This window comes from Ananas comosus, linkage group 10 (assembly GCF_001540865.1).
Source record: "Ananas comosus cultivar F153 linkage group 10, ASM154086v1, whole genome shotgun sequence".
Classification (NCBI taxonomy): Eukaryota; Viridiplantae; Streptophyta; class Magnoliopsida; order Poales; family Bromeliaceae; genus Ananas; species Ananas comosus.
In genome coordinates this window covers 12,985,308-13,010,864 of record NC_033630.1, presented here as the reverse complement: position 1 = coordinate 13,010,864, position 25,557 = coordinate 12,985,308, and the positions used below count along the sequence as shown (strand labels likewise).

The following is a 25,557-nucleotide window of genomic DNA, read 5'->3' as shown; positions in this document are numbered from 1 at the left end:
AGTGAACTTATTTCTAGATCTAAGCTACCCTTTCATTTTTTTTTATTTTTTATGATGATCTAGCTAGTACAGTAATAAACACACTCTGTCGTTGCTTGTACTTTTGTGTTGCCCCGTAAGCCGCCAATCTCTAATCTCAAACAGTACTGTGCTCTCATACAAAATCTCTAGATCTACCCTCCCTGCTACACATGTATTTTGGCACTAATAATATTACAATGTACCCAGCTGTAGAATAACTACCTAAGTTCATAGGGATTGGGTTTGGGAATTGGGATTGGTTACAATGGAATGACATTACAAGCACGTTACTTTTTATCTTCTTTTTCATTCTTCCTTTTATCTCTTATCCAAAAGATCAATCTGATCGTTTATAGTCAGACTTAATACTTCGCTCGCATGCATTACGAGTATCAAATGAGTTATGCCATTTTCACTGGCTTTATAAGGTTGATAGAACTTAAAACCTCTTGGAACGAAGAGAGCTTATGAAGCTATATAGCCTATGCAACCAACAATTAAGGTTTGCTTATATATATACCATTTGGTTCATTTTCTGCATGGCTAAGTCATTCGATTTGGTTAATTACATTGTTACCAAAGGGGGGGAAAAAAAAGGTAATTACATACATTTAATAAAACGTAAATGAAGCTATATTATATAGCCTATGCTCTATTAATCCAATCATTGAATTGCATGGTACTAATTCTCGAAGGTTTTTAGTTTTCACCAAAGGGCTTTGCCTAGATCTACCCCCAGCAATAATTACCAGCCCCTTAATTAATAGTGTTACCCACTCATGCACCCTTGTGAATATTAATATAAAAAGATTTTGGTGTTCTTTTTTTTTATTATTAAAGTAAACAATATTTAAATTGATTGTGTTTAAAAAAAAAAAAAAATGTAATCTGTCCATCACGTGAGATTGTGGACTCTTTTGCTAGCTTGCCTCTCCCTTGCATCTTGGCCATATCTATTCATCCATACATAACAAATCCATTTGTTTGTTTGATGGTATCTCTCTAATTTTCTATCTAATCTCGTGGACTTGTGGTCTTATGCAAATATAAGAAAATTAATGACAACCACACATCGATCCATATCATGCCATTTCCACTCCTCTCTCTCTCTCTTTAAAAGCTTTTTTTTAAAAAAAGTAATTGTTTCGTATGCTAAGAGGCCCTACTTAAAGAGTACAAGTTTACATCGTAAACCTGTTAAGAACTTTCAAGTCTAAATCTAAGAAAAAGTGTCGTATTAATATTGATGTTAGAAATATCGTCGTTCTCTAAAAGCTTAAACTTTTGGAATTACAAACGACTGTAACACTCTCTCTTTCCCTCAAGCAGACTAATACGGGTGCACACACACACACACATAGGGATGTCAATGGGTATGGATATCCGAAATTTTATCCGAATCCGAACCCGAATGAAACAGATATATCCGATGGATATGGATATCAAAAATAGAAACTCGACGGATATGGATTCGGATATGGATTTTGATTGTACCCGACGCGAACCCGAATTTATTTTGTATTATATATAATATATATATAAAAATTTGATGTTATATTTGAATTTGTATTTTAAAAATTTAGATTTGATATAATATATTTTGAAATATTGAAAAAAGAAATAATTGTTTCGGGTTCAAATTTTCGGGTTCGGGTTTGGGTTCGGGTTTCGGATTTTTTGTCGGGTTCGGGTTTGGATATGGATTTTTAAAATCCGTCGGGTTCGGGTTCGGGTTCAGATCTCGGGTTTGGAGTCGGGTTTGGGTTCGGGTTTTTAAAAATCCGCCCCGAATCCGACCCGTTAACATCTCTACACACACATATATATCTATTTAAACTATCTGGAAATCAAATTTCACACATTTTCAATGTTGTTCTCTTGTCCATCAAGTGAACATAAAAATGAATGGCTGGAAATGAATATCCTTCAAAAAGTGATGATACAATTTTTATATTTGAGATCTAGAGTCTAGATCTTATTTTAAATAGTTTAAAAAATTTTTTAACAAAAATTTAGTTAATTTGAACTCTTCTATACCGTTAAACGAGCAAATGCACCATATCGGTCATTAAAATTATAGATTTTGTGACCCTTTGATCGTTCAGTTAGTGATGCCAAAAAATTATAAAATTTGATTTTTAGATAATTTAAATGGTTTAGATCATGTTCAACGATGCCGATCGTCGATTTGGAAGCTCTATCATAAAAAACAAATCGGTAGTAATTAAACCGAGTAGTTTACTACCGATAGTAGCCCAGTTAAACTCTATATATATATATATATATATATATATATATATATATACCAACATAGTTTTGTGCTGTATCTATAACAAGAGAGATAAGAGTAATTAAGATTTAGCTTGACTAATTGGTGTACGCATGGCTACTACAATAATAATAAAAACAATAGTTATAGTGACTAAAATTTAAAAGGTTGGTGAGGGAGGGGGGCAAGAAAAGAATCTAGGCATGAGGGATGGGGGGGGGGGGGTAGGGCACATCCATGGGGTATAAGGGAGTGAGGAGAGAGGAAATAATTTAAGGTTTTATGATCAAGGGTGGCATGTGAGGAAGAGAAGGTGGAGAGATCATGGTGGTGTTGTTGTGATCTGTGGTATAATTTTACTCTCATTGTACAATTATTATTTTCATGAATTAATTTTATTATATTTTAGTTATTAGGTTAAAAACATAACAAGACCCCCCAACAATAGGCAATTTCAAAATATATAGCTCCTTTAGTTTTACTTTTTTTATGTATAGATATATTGGCATCTTCTTAACTTTTGTTTTTTTTTTATTTTGAACTAAATAATTTAGCCAAATTAATTTAAAATTTGATTAAATTTGTCGATAGTTTTATCAGATTTAATTATTCTAATAATACTTTTACAAATAAAACCAGAATAAATAACCACGGCTTGGTAATACAGACAACAAAAGTAACAAAAAATTTGAATTAACAAATGTTCAAATAAAAAAAAATTTAAAAGTTGTGGGGACCAAGTGTCAATAAAAAATAATAAAAAAACTGTGGAGCCTATTTCAAAAGTGGCCTATAGCTTAGGGCACTTCATACATTTTTATCTTTAAGCAATTTGATTAATTATCCTATGTTAATTACTTTACTTATTAATCTATTTGGCCTTGACATAATGGTTTGTAGGGAAAACAAGTATACATATATATATATAGTGGGGTTGCATTGCATAAATATTAATGCAAAGAATTAATATATAAGAGCCATAGAGTGGGACACACAACTTAATTATTTTTATGATGTGTAAGTAAGAAATTTTGTCGATAAGTGCGACGAAGAGAACAAATAAACCCAACCCTTCATCAAAAGGAGAGAAACCACAAACACAAACACGCATATTGACGTGGATGGTGATGGGATATTCATTTTGGGCTGTTTAATTAATTATTTAGGATTGACAAATTTATGTGGATTTAGTCTTTTAGACCAATCCAATCAAAGAAATAAGCCATATAAATATATCATTAATTGTTGATGAGTTTTTTATACTATTGGAGTTAGCGTGTATATGATAAATATCAGATGAATCATATTATTGACACTTAGTATATCTTAAAATAAAGAGCTTAAAACTGTCTCGAATACCATATTTAACAAAACTTGATGTCGATCTTGTAGGAAATGCATGATTCATTATTAATCTTGACAATATTGTAGTAGATGCAGTCGAGGAAAGAATTGTTTTTGATGTCGAGGATATACGCTCACGGAGATCACAATATTATTTTGGTGTTAGTGGTTTGATGAGCTAGATTTTCAATTTAAGTCACGAGTTTTACTGTTTAATTTTATGCAACCAATTGGTTTTATTAAACAACGTAAAATAGTAGAAATGGTTTATCCTTTGTTGCTTTTAAAATGGTGTATGTACGTGACATTTTTTTTCCAGTATGTTTGAAATTATTTATGTAAACCATATTAAGAAAAATGAATAACTAATATATTCTTCAATATACCAAAATCATTATTAGATTTCCAAATTTTGTACGAAAGTCGTTCTTACGTAAATTTTTCGACCTACGTACGTAAGATTAAACAGCTCTTAAAACTTAAAATTAATGTACTACTCGTGCACATCATCTATCGTACCTTTGAAAATAAAAAAATAACATCCCACAATCGTCACAAACAAATCAAATATTATAACACCAATTAATTTGATAACAAAAGATAAAAGTGTTTAAGCTCATAGAAAGAGGAGATACAAGTACATTAAAAATATAATGGTATAAGTTTTCTTTTACTATATATGTTGTAATATTTACTTGATAGGTAACTACTTGTTTTAGTACCCATATACACATGAATATGTTACTTGTTAAATGCCATTAAATTATAAAATTAATCAACTGTTATTAGTACATTTAACACTTTCACTTTGAGCGCTAGAGAGCATGTACATAGCTGGTTTAATTCCAACAAAACCTCTTACGTACCCATTTGAATACTCTAATATATATTTAAGTAATTAAACTTAATCACTAATTAAATTAAATATTGTGATGCATGGACCACAGATATGATTCCACTACCCATGATTATTAACTACTTATTAAATTGCTTAATTAATTACTTAATTAAGTTTGGATTAGAGATGCTAGATCTAGATGCAAGTGGATAATTGCGATTCTAATATCCAATTTACGACACAAATACAGCTCAATTATATACTAATCAAATGCCGATCGATACTTCAGCTGTAGATTATGGAATGTAGACAAATACTGACTGAGAATTATATATTAGGAAAAAAAAAAAAAAAAGAGTATGTGGTTACTCAACAAAGTATTGTAATTATAACAATGACAATATTATTTAATAAGTGAAGGTATATATGGAGCTTTAAGATCCGTATAGTATAAAGTTGGTGGATGCTATGAATATCCAGTAGAATAAGATCATAAATTGATTAATAATTCTATTATGACTAATGAAATTTAAACAATATAATAGGAATCTATCTACTGCTATGTCTTGGTTTTCAGTGTATATTAATAGGAATCTTTCTCCTGCTATATAACAACCAAAGAACAGCTAATATATGTCTCAAAGTACCTCGGAGATCATGTACATTGCATTTTTTTTTTCTTGTCAAATGCTGGAGTAAAAGATAACAAATACATGCATGAGTTATAAACATAAAATACAAACTTAATTTTTTGAACGATGTTTGGAGCATCATGTTTCCAAGTACTTTTAATACTAATTCTCCAGTTGAAAGTAAAAGACTAGACCTAGCACTACACGTTATTAATTAAGAATATGCGTTAATCATTTTCTATCAAATTGGTTTTAGCGTACATGATGATATCAGTGCAATGCTTATAAATAAATAAATAAATAAATATATATATATATATATATATATAGAATTAGGCTGGAATACTATTAATAGTAAAACGCTCTTTTTGCTATCAAGGTTTTAACCATTTGATGAAAAATTGTAGGGTCAGAATGATATTAGTCTATTAGAGTTGAGTGGCCCCCCTAGGGTTGATCGAGTGGTTCTCACTGAGTTATAGTATTTAATCCAATGGTTAAAAATAATGAAAAGAGTTGATCCAAAAGCTGAAAAACTCTCTCTCTTTCTCTCTCTCTCTCTCTCTCTCTATATATATATATATATGTATATATATATATATATATTTATTTATTTATGCTATGTTAAAAGATAAGAAACAACGTGTTTTCAAAAAAACACTTAAACGTTACATACTCCTTAACTTTAAAAGCTACCAAGTTCACTTCCTCATCAATCTGCTCGACTCAACTACAATCAGTAGATCAAATTTTGTTTTTTCTTTGAGCTGTTAAGCAGAAGAAATTATTTGTTCTCAAAAAAAAAAAAAATTTTTTTTCCTGCGACCTTTGCAAGTTGTAACAATGTATCTTGCTAGTCGCAAAAAAAGGTACAAAATAAAAGTTCTAAAAAAATGCTCAACAAAATCATGCTTTAAAGCATCACAACAAAGTGTTTATCATCAATTCCACACCATCATCTAAAGGCTCCTCCATCACTCCTACTATGGCCCAAATTAACTAAATGAATTATTAGAACTTCAAATAATAAATTACTTTGTCCTAGCTCAAATAATTTTGTTTGCATTAGTTTAATTTTAGTGAGTATTAAGATAAGATAAATTAATCCATAAAAAAAAAGAAGATTCTTAGTGGAGACACATCCCACATTTTGAGGCATGTGGGTTTAGCCCTTTAATTCCTTTCCGCACTAGAGTGCAATTGACAAGTAAAAAGTAATTATAATGTATGATTACTTCGCAATTAATAAATTAATTATCTTTTTTTTTTTCTCTCTTTTTCTTTCTTTTTTCTTTAAATTGTACTATTACTTTTCGCGACTTTTTACCTAATTTTATGGAGATTGTAATGGAGTACTGTATATATATATATTAACTATTTGAGGCTTAGTTAACCCCACCTTATAGTTTAGGTATAGAAGCCATAATTATCATGCAAAACATAAAAGAGGAATTCAACTTAGGAAAAGGTTCATTATAGGCCTAAGCAAAAGTCTAAGCTCACTTGTCACATATATACTAGTTTTTAAAATGAAATTCCTCCATGAAGCTATTGTTCAAATTTGGCTTTTTTTCGAACTTTGAGAAAGAGGCAAATTAACTACTTAAAAAGATCACAATTGCAATGAGAACAATTAATTCAAAAAAAAAAAAATTTAAAAGAGACGACGATTTCAAAAATAGAACAACATACCAAGGTTGCACGCAACAAACAAGGTTTTTTTGCCCCTTCGTTTAAGAATCCGAAGGTTGGTATTCTGAACTCGTAAGTTGAGTCTCCGTTGCTGCGACTCGAGCTCATGCGCTCATTTATTTCTTATCTCGTTTCTTACCGGTAAGAAGTCCAGTGGTTTAGTTTAAACAAGCAATAAACTATGACATTCTTAGCAATAAACTAGTTTTTGTTGTGATTATTTCACAATTTTTCACAAGCAATTGTGGAAATTAAAAATTAATGTAATCTCTGCGGCACGATTTTTAGGAAAATAGTAATATAAACAGAGCATTAGTGCATTTTAACATAGTTAATCATCTGTTATGCATTAAGAAAATAATACAAAACGACCGATAGTAGCCATTGGATCCACTGTTCACATGGCTTTGAGATTTGTGTCCTTCCAGCGATGAATGGTAGATGGGAGTCCTAGGGATGCAAACAAGGCCGATATAGGTGCGTGAGGGTTCCCCACCTCCCACTTTGTTTTTTGTTGAGTCAGGACGGATTTGATTTGGGCTAATTTTATTTCTATTTTTGGCCCTCACCTACCACTTCATTCTGGGTGGATTGGAGCTGGAGCAAATTTTTTGCTGATTTTTCAGGGATCGAGACGGTTCAAGAAAAAAAATGAATCTCCTGCCTCCCACTCTATTTATATGGTAGATCGGTGTGGATTCAAGACGAGTTATTTTTTATATATACTTTGGTTTCTACTTATCGTCCTATTCAGGGCGTATCGAAGCAGAAGCTCCGTCCTTAGACGGAACAGCCCATACCAAATCTTTGTACTGGTCGGGCCGACAAAGCCGATCGTTGAATATTCTGGGCCCAATTAACATTATAAAGACTCGCATTTTTCAAGGGCTGCTCAAATTTGGGCCAATAATGTACTCATACTGGCCATGGGCTTCCTTTAAATGGGCCGTATGTCGAGTCATGTCGGCCCCCAGTTTTAGTGAGGGTATAGCTCAAACCCGAAATTATTTGCCTAGACCAGGTCCACCACATCACCTGCGGACCACCACTTTGTAAAATTATCAGCATTTAATAATGAACTCTAATTTTCCTCGAATTTGAAAAACTACTATCTAAAAAAACAATTGGCCATGATTACTAGAGAATTGAATAGAATGAACAATATATTGCTAACTGGTCAACCACTAACGTGGCTGATCAGATTCTCGGAAATAACTTCTCTTATCATTGTTTTATTCAACTTAAGTCGCCAATTTGGTTTCAAAATTCGACTTCCCATATCTCCCAATTGAACAACTTAAATTTAAACTCATCTAATTTTAGGTTTCATACATATATGAAACCACACCAATAGAAATATTCCCATCTCATCAAAAGTAGTGGAACTTAACATTTTGGGCCCATGATTAATTTGACAAACTAGACCCAGGCCCACAATTAAGAGTAAATTAATTGTTTAATTAAGCATCTAAAAATTACTTTGAAGTTTCATACCAAGTTCAAATGTTTAGCCCGTGCATAAAACTACATATCTGTAGGAAGCATATATATAAATATTGGGCCTACTGTGTGCGCTACACTTATTACATCAATTTGCAATTTGTTAGCTAGGTAAATTCCCTTTTCGCTCTTTCGCGATCAAAATCATTTAACTGAGAGAAATAAAAGCTCGACGTGTCTTAGAAATGAACCCCAAAATTATCCCTCAATATATATGTATATATTTATAATCATATCAGATATAGCTGCATAAATCAATTAATTCGCGAGTTGTCGCCTAATTATAAATAATATATAATCAACCATCAGCATTTAAAATGTTGAAGAAGTTATTTCCATTCGGATAACATTCCAGCTAACTCGACTCGACTTGTAATTTCATTCCAGCCGCAAAACCTCAAAGCTCGGATTTATTATTCGCTTCGAATTTCGATCCCTGTCGGAAAGAATTTTCCGGAGGCGGCGGTCGATTTAGATGACGATAATAATGTTACTTACGCAGTACTGGAGGATATATAGTGTCTTTTTATGCAAAATCGTAATAATAGTGATGCGAGAGTTATAAGATCAAATAAATTAATTAGGTCCACAAAGAGAGAAAGAGGGAGAATCATATCATATATATGCAATTAATTGTGGAACTACAAGTTCTAATCATAGATGACATAATCTACTAGCTAGCTACCAAATTAAGTTGCAATTAATGAGGCATGAGCCACCAAAATTTTAGTGGCTCAAGATCTCTCTAAATTATTTGTGAACATATATAGGTGTAGTTTGTTCACTAGCTTGCATTTTTAAGGCAAAAAAAGCTCATTAGTTGAATGAGCAATTAAGCTCCGTTTTATATACAGACGAATAGTTACGAATTCAGATGTGAAAAATACATACACTCACGTACATGGAATAATAATTTGAGTAATAGTGAAGTTTTAATATAAATAATGCATTACGATCAAATTAATCTAGCTATATTTTATATGGTAGCGATAGATGGATCATGTCGTGCTGCATTATATTAAAAACTTTATAAAAATTTTAAAGTATTTCTTAAAAATAAAAATCAAGAAAAAATAATTTTTTTTTTTAACTTGAGGGTTCGTTTTACCAAAAAGAACAGAGATATATGCATGCATGCATATCCTTGTCATCAAAGTGATTCCGAGCCACACGGCAACAACGTAGCTAGACTCTTCGTCTTCGAAGGGTGGTGATCAGAATAAGTGCTTTTCGGAATCGCAACTTTATTTCTTTTTAATATACTATTATTATCATATCATTCTCACCTTTGGGGGATCGATCGATAAGGATCAGAGAAGCAGCAAAGAAGTAGTAGCATGCACGGAACGTAGTGCATATGAGATCGCGCCATGTTGCATGGTCACACCCATATGTAACTAAAACTCTTATTAATTTACGTGGTATATGGAAAAAGCTTTGAATAATATATACTATCTGTACGTAAATTTTACACCCTTTCAATTCAAAGATTACTGCTCTTTTGTCCTTTTTCTCAGGAGAATAAGATTTTTTTAACAAAACTAATTAACTTCAATATTAACAAGTAAATTTATTACAAATTTACTAATATAGTATAGCTAGATAATCAGGCATTATCACTTCGCAAAACAGTGCTTAAGTGAGTGGTATATACATATATATTTTGCATATCTTTTACAATATGAGTGGCTCCCATAGAATCACCGGCCGATCGATAAACTAATGTCACATTCAGACATATAACACGCATATTGTGTGAAATATATAACAAGCAGATTAAGGATTCGTCCGGTATATATTTAGAGTCACCTAATTAATATTATTAGGCGATAAATGAGCCACACAAAAGTATTTATATAAAACACACTTCTTTATTAATTAAATTCCTGTTATATGTAGTACTACTTGTAAAAGTAAATAAAATATTTTTCTATCATCAGTTTTTATGGTCCATATATATAAAAATATAGTAATTAAGTTGGTACGTACGTAGTTAGTGATGGAGAATTATTTTCTTCTTTTTTTTTTTTTGAGAGAGTAAGGTAGCATGCTACCTGCTTCATTCATTTAGCAGATGAATTTAACTACAGAGCTTGAGGCAACGCGGCCTCGAAAAACATAGAAGGCAACCAAAACAAAAAAGACAAATAGAAACTAAAATAAAAAACTACAGAAAATTAATACTTAAACTCCTCACTCAAAATTAAGACACTAAAAGCTGCAAAACTCAGTCCATTCTCTACTCACGTCCTGTATCCGACTTGTTATTTTCTAGCTAGAGGGATCCTGGGATGTTCTAAACTGTGCTAGAAGAAGATTGCGATGTGTGCGGCTAGAATGGGGCCGAGTGCTGTGTAAATTGGAAAGTAACAAAAAGTATTAAGTAACAGCTGGAGCTGAAATTAAGGCTGAAAAATGAGTTACAAAAAAGAGGAGGATCGAGGTACAACAAAAAGGAAAAAAAAAAAAGATGCAAAATATTCTGAAAAAAGAAAAACGAAGCAACTAGAACACAATGTGGATTTGAAGTTGCATGAGAAAAGGAATCTCAATTAATGCCAACCACAAAACAAAAAGGAAAAAAAAAGAAAAGGAATCCAATGTGAGGTTGAGATATGGAGGAATCAATCAAAGTTAATTATAAGCCGAGTTCTAGAAGAAAATATAGATGAAATTATCAAATTTGCATCAATTTCACTTAGTTTGATGAGTTTGGATACGAGTGATGATATGATTAATTAATTAAGTTGGTTAATTTTAAGTCGGTTTTACATAATCATTAGAACCCTCCGAACTAACAGGCCACAAATTTGATTCTCGCATTAGCCATTTTCTAATATTGCATTTCTATTTAGGATTTTGTTATTGCATTCAATATTACTTTTTCAGAATGTATATATTATATCGATGATCTTTTGGGTAAAATTAAGAGAGTTCTTTTAACTCAAATCTCATCGACTTATATATGCTATTAGATTTATCTGATGATATGATGTTTAACATATAGTCCCATGCATGCACCTGCTAAAGTACACAAATTAATTAACAAGCCACTTAGATATCTCAAATGTGGATAAGGGTTCTATAGACTAGTAATTAATTAAGATCCAATCAATTTTTGATCATCTCCCATGTATTCTAACCTAGCTACTTAGACCAATAGTATTAACATATAACATGCATCTGATTCTTTATATTTCATTTCTCACAATGAAGATATATAATTAACATTTCCTATTGAAAAGAGCTAGAAGATTCAAAAAATTATTCTCTATCCCAAAAAATATTCTAGGAAATAGTTTTTAGACTGAAAAAAATTATTCTCTATCCGTTTAGTCCATTTTTTTTTGTCATATTTTATCAAAAAATAGTATTTTTATTTTAAAATTTTTGTATAAAAAGTTAAAATTATAGAAGATGGTGATTTTTATTATTTTTAAAAAGATAATTTCTACACTTTTCTGAGAAACCAATGATTTAAAGAGGTGTTAATTTGGAATCGGCAGTATATCTAATACAAAGAGATTATTGAACTTGTCTCGTGTGTATTGATCATCTTAAGTAAAAATGCACTGAAACCAAAAAAAAATAAAAGAAAAAAATAAAAGGAGTTGGTTAATTTGCTCTTTTATTAACTTAAATTAAGGGGATAATACAGTTGTTTTGCTTTGAATGAAACATACCAACTCCAACATGCACTTTGACTACTCATCACCCACCTGCTACACTATCTAATTCCCACGCATAACAAAAAGGATTCAGAGAGTTTCAGAGGCTAAGACACAGCGCCATTGTGATCATAGAAATTTTATTGTAATCGAATACAACATTAATTATACATTTTACAGAAACAAGCTGAATATTTTTTCATCGAATTAATTGCTAATCGTATGTAAAGCATTCTTTCTGTAAGCTCAAACAAAACCTAAACCAAAATGAACTGAACTGCAAGAGAGCTGCAAAACTAGCTTTAATCCTTTGTTAAAGGGGTTGGAATTGTTTTTTTTTTTTTTTGAGGAAAAAAGGTAGCCGTACCGCTATCATAACGGACTGATGAATTAGGTACAGGGTGGGCAGCAGGCCCGGAAAAAAAAAGAAAAAAAAAAAAGAAAAAAAAAAGGGTATAAATCAGACAAGTCGAGAGAACAGTCCCACATCCTCACTAATATCTAAGCTTTGGAAGCAATCCGGTTCTGGTAGTCCTATCCTAAAAACAAATCATTCTAACTTCCGATAGTCCCCAGCAGGACGAGAATTAGTGATCAGTTTCTCTCATGCTCGATCCTTTCTATCCGACATCTTTCCAAACTAGTCCACTTCGTCTCCAGATCATCGTGCCCGATATCGTCCATCCACTTTACAAATGATAAATTTGCTGAACGCACATCGACAGAACAGATGTCCACAGTTTCCTCATGCATTCCAATAGGCCACAGAAGCGATCGTTTGAATCCTCTCTTGATCAATGTATATTCAGATCGATCTTTTTTAGCACAACCAGCCGACACACTTTAACCTTGCTGATTTTCAGTCCCAGATCTTGAAACGCAAGCACTCTCACCCCGCCTCGTCAGCGCGGATAGGCCGATTTTACGCGAAAACTACAACATCAGTTGTTCCAGTGCCATATGTATCGTGTCCGGTCTGCTGGTCGATGATGAAGCAGAAATCTTTGTACAAGCTCCGTTAGGTTGGGTACGGCCTTGCACTGTCCAACTCGTACCACTAAATCCTGTCCAGTTCAAGTCCCTTCGGAAACATTCGCTAACCCTTAAGGTTTTGCACACCGCGACTGATAGCCTCCGAAAAGTAAGATTCAGGCTTTCTCCCCACTTCCACTCATCGACAAAAGTCTTAGAGCCGTACCAGTTGTATGGCCGTTCCCATTTGAAATCGATTGAGCGCTGGTAGGAACCCTTCACAGTTTGAGTAGGGTCTAAAGATTTGCCTTCTCTCAAAGGTATTCTCCTTCGATAGTACAGCACACGAATTAGCTTATTCCATTGCAGATCTGGAGCGGTGTGAAATTTCCACCACCACTTTGTCAGTAAGGCTAGATTCATGGATGCTACATCTAGGATGCCCAGTCCTCCTTCCTTCTTACTTCTACAGACATTTTTCCATGCCACCAAGCAGCCCTTACCGGGGGGATTGCGCCCGCCGTTCCAGAAAAAGTCTCTCCTAAGTGCTTCGATGCGCTTAATCACCCACCTTGGAGCCTTGAATACTGCTAGGGAGAAAAGGGGTATGTTTGTGAGGACCGCGTTAACCAAAATGAGTCTGCCCCCCCTAGATAGAAGTTTAGCTTGCCAGCCTCCGATTTTATGATGAAACTTTTGAATAATCCCCCTCCATGCCTCCTTGGAAGGTGTTCTGGGAGATAGGGGTAATCCCAGATAATTGGTCGGAAACGCTCCCGTTCTACACTCAAGAATGTTTGCCAATCTAACTCCTTTACCAGCCTTTTGGCCTAGATAGTAAAGTTCTGACTTCTCTCTGTTGATCTTCATACCTGAAGCCCATTCAAATAAATGCCATAGGAATTTAAGGTTTCTCATGCACCTGCTTCTAGCCTCACAAAAGAAAAAAGTATCGTCCGCAAACTGAATAAGGGTTACCCTGCTAGCCTCGGAAGGCCCAATGCCTATGAGGAGGTTGTTGTCGATCGCCTCGTTGGTCATTCGGGTCAGGCACTCCGCCACGAGTAGGAATAAGAAGGGCGAGAGCGGATCCCCTTGCCTTACACCCCTCTTCGTTTTAATCCAATTAGTCGGTTGTCCGTTAACCAGTATTGCTACCTTCGCATGGCATACACACAACTCGATCCAACCGCACCACTTTGCATCGAATCCCCACCAACGAAGAATACGAAATAGGAAGGGCCAATAAATCCTATCATAAGCTTTCTGGAAGTCGACTTTAACCCCTACCCCTTCCACTGACGTTTTGCAACCCCAACTGATAAGTTCCGACACAGTTACGAACGCGTCAGTAATATTTCTGCCTTTCAGAAAAGCGGACTGTGTGGGTGAAATCAGATCCTTCATGACCAGCTCTAACCGATTAGCCAACACCTTGGAAAAGATTTTTTGGATCCCGTTCAGTAAACTTATGGGTCGAAAGTCATTAGCACGCACCGCCCCCTCTTTCTTGGGAATGAGACATATGAACGCGTAATCGAAGGGAGCAGTGGACAACCTTCCCTCGTGCATCTCCTGAAAAAGGTTAGCAATATCCTCCTTAAGGGTGTCCCAAAATGTCTGATAGAATTTTAACGGGAACCCATCTGGGCCCGGAGCTTTATCTCCCCTAAGTTGGAAAACAGCCTTCTTAATCTCGTCCAGGTTGAAAGGTTCCGTTAGCCTCATGCGATCAGGATCTTCCACACGATTAGAGCGAAATAACCGACCCCAATCCCCAAAGGAAACCGGGCTTGAATCCTCGGGAGTGAAAAGCGCTTTGAAGGATCTATAGAAGTATAATTTCTTCTCCTCTTCGGACTGGTAATTACTATCGTTATCCGCGATCGGGCCAATCCAGTTAGCCCTCCGTCTACTGTTCGCCACTGCATGGTAGAATCTCGTGTTGGCGTCCCCCTCTTTTAACCAGTGTTGTTTGGCTCTGGTTCTCCAAATAGATGTCTCATCATTAATGACCTCACTTAGCTTCGCCTTAAGTTCCGCTCTTTCAAAAAATAAGGCTTGCGATAGATCACCAAGTTCTTCCACTTTGTCGATTTTCTGTATATCATCCATTAATTGATTCTTGAGGTTTCTAATACTATGGAACTCAGTAGCGCACCACTCCTTGATCCTCTTCCGACAGTGTCTCAGCTTTGCTGTGAAAGATGCGGCAGCCGACTTATTTTGTGTACCTTGAATACCCTCCTTCCACCAATCTGGCAGTTTAGCAATGAAGCCCTCGTGATTAAGCCAGGCTTCCTCAAAGCGGAAAATCTTGTTCTTCTCCCTGGCGTTATTCCTTGCCGTAAGCAAGATAGGGCAATGATCGGAAGTAATTCGAGGTAACGCTTCAATCCTGGTTAGTGGGAACTCCTGGTCCCATTCGGTGGAAATTAGAAAACGATCAAGCCGAGCACACGTTGGGTTCGCTTGCAAGTTGGACCATGTGAACGCTTGATTAGCCATGGGAGGGTCGATCAATGCGAGCTCCCTGATTAGATCGTTGAAAAGCTTCGTGGCTCTAGTGCTCCATAACTTACCTCTCCTCTCCTCTTGTCCCCTGGTACAGTTAAAGTCACCACAGATGATCCACTTACCCACGCAAATATCTTTGAGTTGCGCCAGTTCAGTGAAAAACTCTTCTTTTCCATCCCAAGACGCCGGACCATAAACATTTGTAACGTAGAAATTGATCCCGCACGTGGCGGAGGACATGGACGTAGTGATGGAATATTTCCTTATGAAAACGTCTGTGCAAGAGAAGAAACGGGAGCTCCAACCCGTGATAATACCCCCTGAAGCACCCTCAGCTTCCAGAAAAACGCATTTGTTAAGCAAGGACCCTCCGAAACTCTTAAGGAAAGACCCAGATACATGACTAACTTTGGACTCCTGAAGACAGACCACCGCATTGCGTAATTTCGAAACTACAGCCCTAACGGCATTACGTTTAGACAGGTCATTAAGCCCTCTAACGTTCCAGCTACAGATACTAAACATCTAACAAAACAGACTCACAACACCAAAAAGCAAAAACATACACCACCTCAGGCTTCCTCCTAGATACGTTCGTTCAGAAACGAGGAGAAAAGCTTCGCCTCGTTCGCTCGCAGACTAACCCCACAGAGGAGGCTCTTGTTGATGGTCGTCTTGACAGCGGATCTATGCCCGGAAGCTTCCCCACCTTCGCGCAGATAGCTCTTCCTTGTCATCGCCTTGGACAGTATAGATGCCCTGTTGGACTTGGCCAGTCGCTTACTGGTTCTAGTCGAGTTGGCCAGAGGACTATCTCCACCATTAACCAGTGGGGGCGGTGGTTGTGTCGGCCGACCCCGGTTCACAGATGCGCCCCCCAGCTCTCCCCCAGTTTCGGGCCCGGAATGGGGAGCCGTAAGATAGCAAGGAAAGGAAGAGAGTTCATCCATGATGTCCGCTTCGACCGTGGCGATAGCATTCGCAGGATAAAGCGATAGGGTTGAAGCACCGCCTGGGGTGGCATCTTCCACTCCTCCGATCCTCAAACACAAGGCCATGTCACCAGCCTCCATACCGGCCTCCCCTCGCGCCGTCGACGAAAGGCTTGCGTTCTTGCCAAGCCGCTTGTAGGTGTACTCTGTCCTCGGTCCATGGGCTTCAGGCACTGGAAACCCGCACCGCAGGGCTGGGCAGGGACTAACAGAAATGGTCCAAAACTGGATGCCCCCAGCCCGCCCGTGCCGCTGCCCGACTGAGTGTGGGCCAATGTCCCCAGCCCAAGTGAAAAGTCCGAACGAGATCGACCCAAAACCGAACCCGACTGAGTACGGCCCAATGTCCCGAGCCCCAGAATAAAGGCCAATTGCTACCGGCCCAGGACCCAAAACACCCCTCCCAACCGGTGCCATCTGGAAAGTCTGAGTGTAGGTTGATGACCCGGATACCAACAAAGTTTTGGCCCCCGAGGTTTGACTCGAGGCCTTAAAAATCTCGGGTTCCCCAAAACCCAAAGTAGGATCACCCTCCTCCCTAGGCAAGCCTTGAGACAGAAGAAAAGGTTTAACCTGTAAAGATAAAGAAGAAGGAGGAGTAAAGCACCTCGCCAAAGACCCCCTCTGCCCACATTCCGAACTCATGCAAAACTCGGGGCTCCTGCTTCCCTCAACCTTTCTCGTAACGCTCACCACCGTAGCCTCGATTCTCGAGCCGCCACGACTCGTTGGAACCCAGAGCCTCCGGCTGACCGCCGCTCGGAGCCTCGCCGCCGACCTGATTTGGTGTGCCGCCGTGGGAGCAAACCGAGCCGTCGTAACCCCCGAAGATCTGCGGGTCGATGGAGCAGGCTCGGCTTCCTCCAGTTCCCCTGGTGCGTCCTCCATATCCTCATCCTCAGGGTTTGCACCTCCTCCACCAAGGTCACCTCCCGCCTGGACCTCGGCGCCGTCTTGGTCGTTACGCGGCGGCGCCGGGGGAGGCTCGACACCACCCTCCTCAGCTCTTTCCCAACGTTCAAGATGGACCATTACCGGGAACAAATCCTCGCCGATGATAACCGACAGGTTCTGGGGGATGTTGTAGATCGAGTCGAGAGCGATCTGGCATCTATAAGCTCTGAGATCCGTCATCGCCTTGGTCGCTGCGTCGGCCTTGATGAACCGACCAAAACTGCTGACCAAAGCCGCCACTCGAGCCACCGACCAGATCTCGAAGGGAAGGTTCAGGAGACGGATCCATGCTTTAAACTGGACTCGGTGTGGACGGGCGTCTCGGTATTGCCCCGAGGGCCAACACCTGATCCAAAAATCATTTAGAGTAATGATCTCTCTCCTGATCAGAAGACTCGCCGGAACCCATTCCGGCAGAAAAATTGCGAAATCCCTATCGCGATATCGCGCGACAGCGAAGTCATCGATGTACCCTCCGAATCGGCTGGCTAGTGCCGACTTGATGAGTGTGATAGGATCCCGGCCCAGATTAGCCGGTTGAATGACGTCCGCAAGAACGGCATTTCGGCGCAGTTCGACTCTACGCAGATACTCTTCAGTATACGGCACAAAAACCTTCGTACGCGGCGGTCGCCCCCTCAGGTTAGCTGCTCTGTCCATGGCTGCTTCAGTCGTGCCCAATTTATCCCTACAAGAGTACGCCCGGTGGCCGGTTTTCCAACACTTAAAGCACCGAACAGGGTCGCGACAGACGTTGGCGAAGTGATCACTGGCGAGGCACCGAAAACACCTCTTCGATAAGCTACGTCGAGGGATGGCTCGAGGAGAGTAAGGAGTATGGAGCTTTGATTTCGGAGGGTTAGGTGCTGGAAAGTGTGGTTCCAGCTTCTTCATCAACACCTCCTTATAAGACCCGCTGGGGGGGGTGGTGCTGGGTGGGATGAGGCACTTATTAGCGCCATCTCCCACCCTGCACAAGTCTACTCCCCTAGCTTCCTCAGGCGGAGCTCGAAGTTTGCTCCTTTGATGTTCCGCAATGACGCCTTCCTTTTGTTTGCTGTGGAGGTTCTTGCCGAATGAAGGTAACGCCACCTGTTCATCTTCAAAGCTTCTGGCGACCTTCATTAAAACACCACCTACCTCGTCCGCCCAGGTAACTCGACTCCCAGATTTCTTCTTAACCCCTACTTCCTTCCTCGCGTAACCAGATACGGAACTCCTTAATGGCTCCTGCCATCCCGCTCCCTTCCCTCCTTTGCTTGACTCACCTACCTCGAAGCTCCTAGATACAGAGCCTCTTAAAGGAGCCTGGCAACTCACCCCCTTCCATCCTGTATGTAACTCACCTACCTCGCTTCTCCTGGATGCCGAGCTTCTTAATGGCGCATGGCGCAAGGGGTTGGAATTGTTGTGTTTTAGATTCAAACGCTCTTAAGAAAAGTAATTAAGCTTAGACCTAGCTTATAGGTCCAACACATCCTGTGTGGCGACGCATCTTATCTCAATTCAACTTATCATCTCTATTTATCGTCTTCATCGCCAAAGTAAGTCAGATATTTCCGCGGAAAATATAAGATGTGATAAGAACTAGCAGGATAGACTCTCCAAACCTAGTATAGTTGCTCGGTGTGTATCACTATTTCATTCTATCGTACTCTAATAATATACTTAAAGTTCCGATCCAGTTATCCAAAATTCATTCAAAGTGGGATGCACGATCAGAATAAAACTTTTACAGAATAATTTATTATTGCACCCTTCATTTAAGACGAAACTCGTTGCCTTGTTGTCACATTGCTATATATATTGCTTTCTTTGTGGATAACGTTTGACGCAAATGACACCGACCACGGAATGAGTTCTCAAAATTAGGAAAAGAGGAGCTCAAAATTTTCAAATTCAAACCCCCACGCGTCCTACATATTAAATTTGGTCGGTGCAAAATACTCGGAATGTTAAGCGAGCGACACTTGTCTCAAAAATACACGTTATATAGTAGTCGATATATGTTGGCCCACATATATATCTAAGTTGTACCATGTATTGTAACTCGGGCCCAGGTACGACTCAATTAATTAATTTAGAGTCAAATGTGTCTACATGTGTGACCGACACTGAACAGTAACATTTGAACTCTAACTAATTGGTCCACATATGGACATCGTAACATGCACGTCTCAGTTTATTAATTTTGTGTCACTTGTAATATATATGACCGACCCTTAACGGCGTCAAATATTCAGCAACTACCTACAACGTCCACATGAATAACCGACACTTAACTGTATCTCATGTGATCTATAAGTTTAGTATATATGAAAAAAAAATTGAATATATATATATATATATAACAAAAGGAAAAGTCAAAGATATGTACATGATATGGATAATTGATTGTTTATTATTATCACCTTCTATATTTTTCCAATGAGGTGGTTGCATGATGCTTAATTTGTAGGCTTGGGGAGCCAATGGGATCCTCACACAACATTAATTAGTGGAAATATATATTTTTTTTCTCCTTTCACATGCCTACCGACCAAAATTTGTATGATTTTGTAAAGCGAATTGCTTTGGGATTTTCGATAATAAATTTATTTTTAGATTTAAAAAACAAACCAATGAGAGCTCTTTACGCAGTTATTTAATTTACTTGAACAGTTGGTGTAACAAACTATGCTGATTATAGTAACACTGGTAACGAGATGAGCCAATAAGATATAACTGCTTCAAAGAAATTAAGGTTAAAAAGTTTTTTTCATTTCCTCATATTTACCCACTATTTACCTCCTATTTATAGAAGTGAAAGAAAAAGAATCCCAAAAGAAAGGAAACTGATTAATCTCAATCTCAGTAAATTAATCTTGAGATTTCAATTAGTGAGTCAATAATCTCTACATAATGACACATATCAATTAAAGAAAGATGGTTTTTTTTTTTAAAAAAAAGTCTTTTTTGGCAATAAATTAAACATTCGCTATATGTTATATATATAATAATATATAGATCCAGCTTTTCGAGGAAGTTCAAGAGCTTTTCCTAATTAAAGCTTACTAAGATAATCTCAGTGATTCGCATTTCCAATTTAACAAAAAGTTATTACAATTTTTACCATACAAAAAAAAAAAAAGCTTATGAAAAATGAAAAGCACCTGGGCCCCACCCAGACCAAATGGAGGGACTAGAAGGACCCAGGCCATGGTCGTTTAACTACTATCTCAAATTAAAGAACATGCATGCACTTTTAATTTATTTATTAATTAATTTGCTTAGTGTGTGTATATATATATTTAAAAAAAAAGAAAGAAAAAAATTCGAGTTGACGCTTGTCCCACCGCAGAGTGACACGTGTGCTGTTGGAGTGATTAATGGACGCGTGTCGACCATCCATCCCCACAGCTCTCCAAATCAGGAATATTTAATTTTACAAAAAAATGAAAAAAAAAGAAAATAAATGGTATAAGGGAGCAACTATGAAGAACCTTCCTTTGTGGGCCCCAAAATATCCTTATAAAAGTCCTACCCAATCCCCGTTGGTTTCCCACCTCCCAACTACGCATCCATCCCCACAGCAACAGAGCTAACACAATTAACACAACCCACAAACAGAGTCCTCTACTCCCACCAAGAGCGCTTCTCCGAGAATTCACAAGTACGTGTTGTTGTTGGTTGCATAAACGACGTTAATGGCGCCGAACCTCACGAAGAGCAGCGACGTCGCCGACGTGCTCGCCGGCGGCTTCGTCGACGGCGATCTCCCGCCGTCCGATTTCGCGGTCAAGGGCGGGGATCTGACGGTCAGGGGCCACCCCTTCCTGCTCGACGTGCCTCCCAACATCACGCTCGCCGCCGCCGCCGATTTTGGAGGCGCCGGGGCCTTCGTCGGCTTCGACGTCGACGAGCCCCTGAGCCGCCACGTGGCTCCGGTGGGCCGGCTCGCGGGGATCCGGTTCATGAGCATATTCCGGTTCAAGGTGTGGTGGACCACCCACTGGGTGGGCTCCACCGGCGCCGACGTGGAGCACGAGACCCAGCTCCTCGTCCTCGACCGGTCGAACACCGGTCGGCCCTACGTTCTCCTCCTCCCTCTCATCGAGGGCTCGTTTCGCGCCTCGCTGCAGCGCGGCGAGAGGCCCGACTTCGTCGACATGTGCGTGGAGAGCGGGTCGGCGGCGGTGAGAAGCGCTTCCTTCAGGAGCGCTCTGTACCTCCACGCCGGGGACGATCCCTACGCTCTCGTCAAAGAAGCCATGCAGGTCGTGCGCGCGCACCTCGGCACGTTCAAGCTCCTCGACGAGAAGTCCCCGCCCGGCATTGTCGACAAGTTCGGGTGGTGCACCTGGGACGCCTTCTATCTGAAGGTAATTAAGCTGTTAGGAAACGGTATTTTAATAGTGCCTGTTGTATATTATAACTATTAATAAGGTTTAAATCGGTAGAGAACGGTGTTTTAATATTTATGGGGCGGGGCTGCAGGTGCATCCTGAGGGGGTGTGGGAGGGAGTGAAGGGGCTGGCGGAGGGGGGTTGCCCGCCGGGGCTGCTGCTGATCGACGACGGGTGGCAGACGATCTGCCACGACGACGACGACCCGGCGTCGGGCGAGGAGGGGATGAACCGGACGTCGGCCGGGGAGCAGATGCCGTGCCGCCTCATCAAGTTCGAGGAGAACCGCAAGTTCCGCGACTACACCAGCAAGAAGAGCGAGGGCAATTGCGGAAGCAGGGGATTGGGGGCGTTCGTGGGGGACGTGAAGGGGGCGTTCCCGAGCGTGGAGCACGTGTACATGTGGCACGCGCTGTGCGGGTACTGGGGCGGGGTGAGGCCGCACGTGCGGGGCATGCCCCCGGCGAGTGTGGTGGCGCCGAGGCTCTCCGAGGGGCTTAAGACGACGATGGAGGACTTGGCCGTGGACAAGATCGTGAACAACGGGGTCGGGCTCGTCGAACCCGGCCGAGCCCACGAGCTGTACCAAGGGTTGCACTCGCACCTGCAGCGCAGCGGGATCGACGGGGTCAAGGTCGACGTCATACACGTACGTACATGCGTTTAATTTCTCCATGCACAGATACATACGTATACGCAATGCGATCCCTCCTCCCTTTTCCTTTTATGTATTTTTTTTTTAATTTTTATTTATTTATTTTGTTTATTTTATGGTCTTGGTACGTAGCTTAGAGAGGTGGCGAGGTGTCGATGTCTCGAGGGTTCTCGAGCACTCTCGATCTATTGTGTAATTGACTAATTAATCGTGGGATGCGTTTGGAATTTTTTTTTTTAAAAAAAAGAAAAAGTAAAAAAAGCATTGCATGGACCTTGGTCTAGTGGACATATACAGGGAATTTAGAATCTAATAATAAAAAGAATATATATTTAGGAGATTTCGATGGTTGGATTAGGCTATTGTTTTTGTTCTAAATGAGCACGCATTAATTGATTGCGATGCGCGTTCATTAATAATTTTTCGGTGCACGGGTAATCCACTGAGACAATTAATGCCCATTTAATAAATTAACCTCCTGCACCAACAGGGTTAATGGACGGTATAGTAGACCTGGTCCATCAATCAATCTCAAAGAAATTTTAATATATGGAACTGCAATTTCCCAGCAGTTATTTACTAACATATATATATATCTTATTTATTATTTGTCCCTTTTTCACTAGTAGATATATAAAATTATATATAATTATATTACATAAATTTAAAACTATTAAATATCATTTTAGTTGCTAATTTTTTGTTTTGGTCCAGATTCTGGAGATGCTATGTGAAGAGTATGGAGGGAGAGTTGAACTGGCCAAAGCTTATTACAGAGCCCTCACCGACTCCGTGAAGAAGCACTTCAAGGGGAATGGAGTTATCGCAAGCATGGAACACTGCAACGACTTTATGTTCCTCGGCACCGAAACCATCTCGCTCGGCCGCGTCGGTGCGTATCATAAATCAACTACATCATTATCCCAACTTCAAAAATAACAAAATAACTATTATACTAGTTTTTCCTTTGTTATTTAAAATTTAAAATTTGAAATTTAAAATTTATTACAGGCGACGATTTTTGGTGCACGGACCCATCGGGGGACCCGAACGGGACATACTGGTTGCAGGGATGCCACATGGTTCACTGCGCCTACAACTCGCTTTGGATGGGCCAGTTCATCCACCCCGACTGGGACATGTTCCAATCCACCCACCCCTGCGCGGCGTTCCACGCCGCCTCCCGCGCCATCTCCGGCGGCCCCGTCTACGTCAGCGACGCCGTCGGCCGCCACGATTTCGACCTGCTCAGACGGCTCACCTTGCCCGACGGCACCATCCTTCGGTGCGCGCACTACGCCCTCCCGACGAGGGATTGCCTCTTCGAGGACCCCTTGCACAATGGCAAGACCATGCTCAAGATTTGGAATCTCAACAAGGTAATTATTTATTACGCAGGAATTATTATTGACAGTGCTGATCGATGTCTCGAACAAGTACAAATTTTAACAAATACCAAATAGTAAAGTGATTATTTCTAATTTTACATTAATTTACAGTATACTGGAGTTGTGGGGGCCTTCAATTGCCAAGGAGGAGGATGGTGCCCGAAATCTCGGCGCAACAAGTGCGCCTCCGAGTTCTCGCGCCCGGTCACCGCCACCGCCCGCCCCTCCGACGTCGAGTGGAAGAACGGCAAGCACCCGATCTCCGTCAAAGGCGTCGAGCACTTCGCGGTCTACTTCGTAGAATCGAAAAAACTCAAACTTTTGGAGCCACAAGACGAAGTGGAGATCACTTTGGACCCATTCAACTACGAGCTGCTCGTAGTTTCCCCTGTGAAGAAATTGTCCCTAGGCCAAAAATCGGTGCAATTCGCGCCAATCGGTCTCGCGAACATGCTGAACGCGGGGGGCGCAATTGAAAGTGCGCAGTTTAAAGAAGAGCAAAAGGAGATAACCGCGAAGGTCGCGGTGAAGGGCGCGGGGGAGATGAGGGTTTACTCGTCGGTGCGTCCCTCGTCGTGCCGGATTAATGGAGAGGAGGTGGGGTTTGTGTATGAGGAGAGCATGGTTGGAGTTCAAGTGCCATGGACTGGGTCTTCGACTAAGTTAACACTAATTGAGTATTTGTACTGAATAATTATTTGGGAATTGGATGATTAGGAATTAATTATATAGCTAGTTTGTTTGACTAATCATCCAACTAATTATATGTAAATGAACATCAATATCAATAATATAACATGGTATTTCTTAAGTGTGTACATATTTGCCTTTTTCGTTTTTTTTTTTTTGTTCCTCTCTGTTGGTGTTGTGAGATTGTGTGGAGTTATTGAAGCCGTGGTTTTATTCAAAAATGTTGAGGATTGGTTGGGATTACAAAAGAAATGTTTCGTTCACTCAAAATTTGAAATCATTATTACTAGTTCTTATGTAACACTTTTATAAGTGCAATGCTTTGAGAAGTATTACTTTGATCTCAAGTACGTTCTCAAGTTTCTAACTATACTTGCTAATTTTTATAATTTGTTGCCTATAACAAATTAGCCCTTTTTAGAGGTGAAGTTAACATGACTTAAATTGTTGTGTGCAATATACTTTGCAAACTAACAATTGTACGTAATTGCAAGTGGAAAAATGTTTGGTGGTTGATACCCGATGTTTTAAGTTCAAATCCTACTTAATTCACATTTTCAGCTAAGTTTATTTTCAAATGAAATAAACGAAGCGGGGTAGCGTGCTACCTGTCTCTCTCAAAAGAAAAAAAAACAATTGTACGTAAGTGCCCTAACTTGCTAATTTTTTCTCCTTAAAAGCGATTTTATAGTTTCTAAGATTAAATTTGTTTTTTAACACTTGTTTTCGAGAATTTAAATTCATACCAGATCTTCTCAGTGCTTTCATAATGAATGCCATGTGACGGATATTTTTAGCCAAGCAAATCTAAAATTTGGCCCAATTAGGTTTTCATATATTAGGCCCATAATTAATTGGCCCCGACACATCCACCAAATCTAATTCGGCCCATTTATTCTCCATCATATTTGGCCCATGATAAGCACCCGGGCTTATTAAACTCGCAAGCCCAATCCACAATTAGTGTTTTATATAAGGTTCTTAAACCTAAATTTATTTGAAAAGAAATTTAGAAAATTTGATAAGATCTTTACATAATT

At 39.3% G+C, this 25,557-nt stretch overlaps 1 protein-coding gene across 1 annotated transcript; it reads left to right on the top strand.

The window, feature by feature from the left end:
• LOC109716828 (galactinol--sucrose galactosyltransferase) lies at window positions 20,932–24,645 on the top strand. The gene is made up of 5 exons (XM_020242413.1): window positions 20,932–21,760; window positions 21,876–22,433; window positions 23,154–23,331; window positions 23,451–23,818; window positions 23,939–24,645. The coding sequence occupies exons 1-5, from the start codon at window positions 21,086–21,088 to the stop codon at window positions 24,515–24,517; spliced, it is 2,358 nt and encodes a 785-aa protein (XP_020098002.1). The 5' UTR covers window positions 20,932–21,085; the 3' UTR covers window positions 24,518–24,645.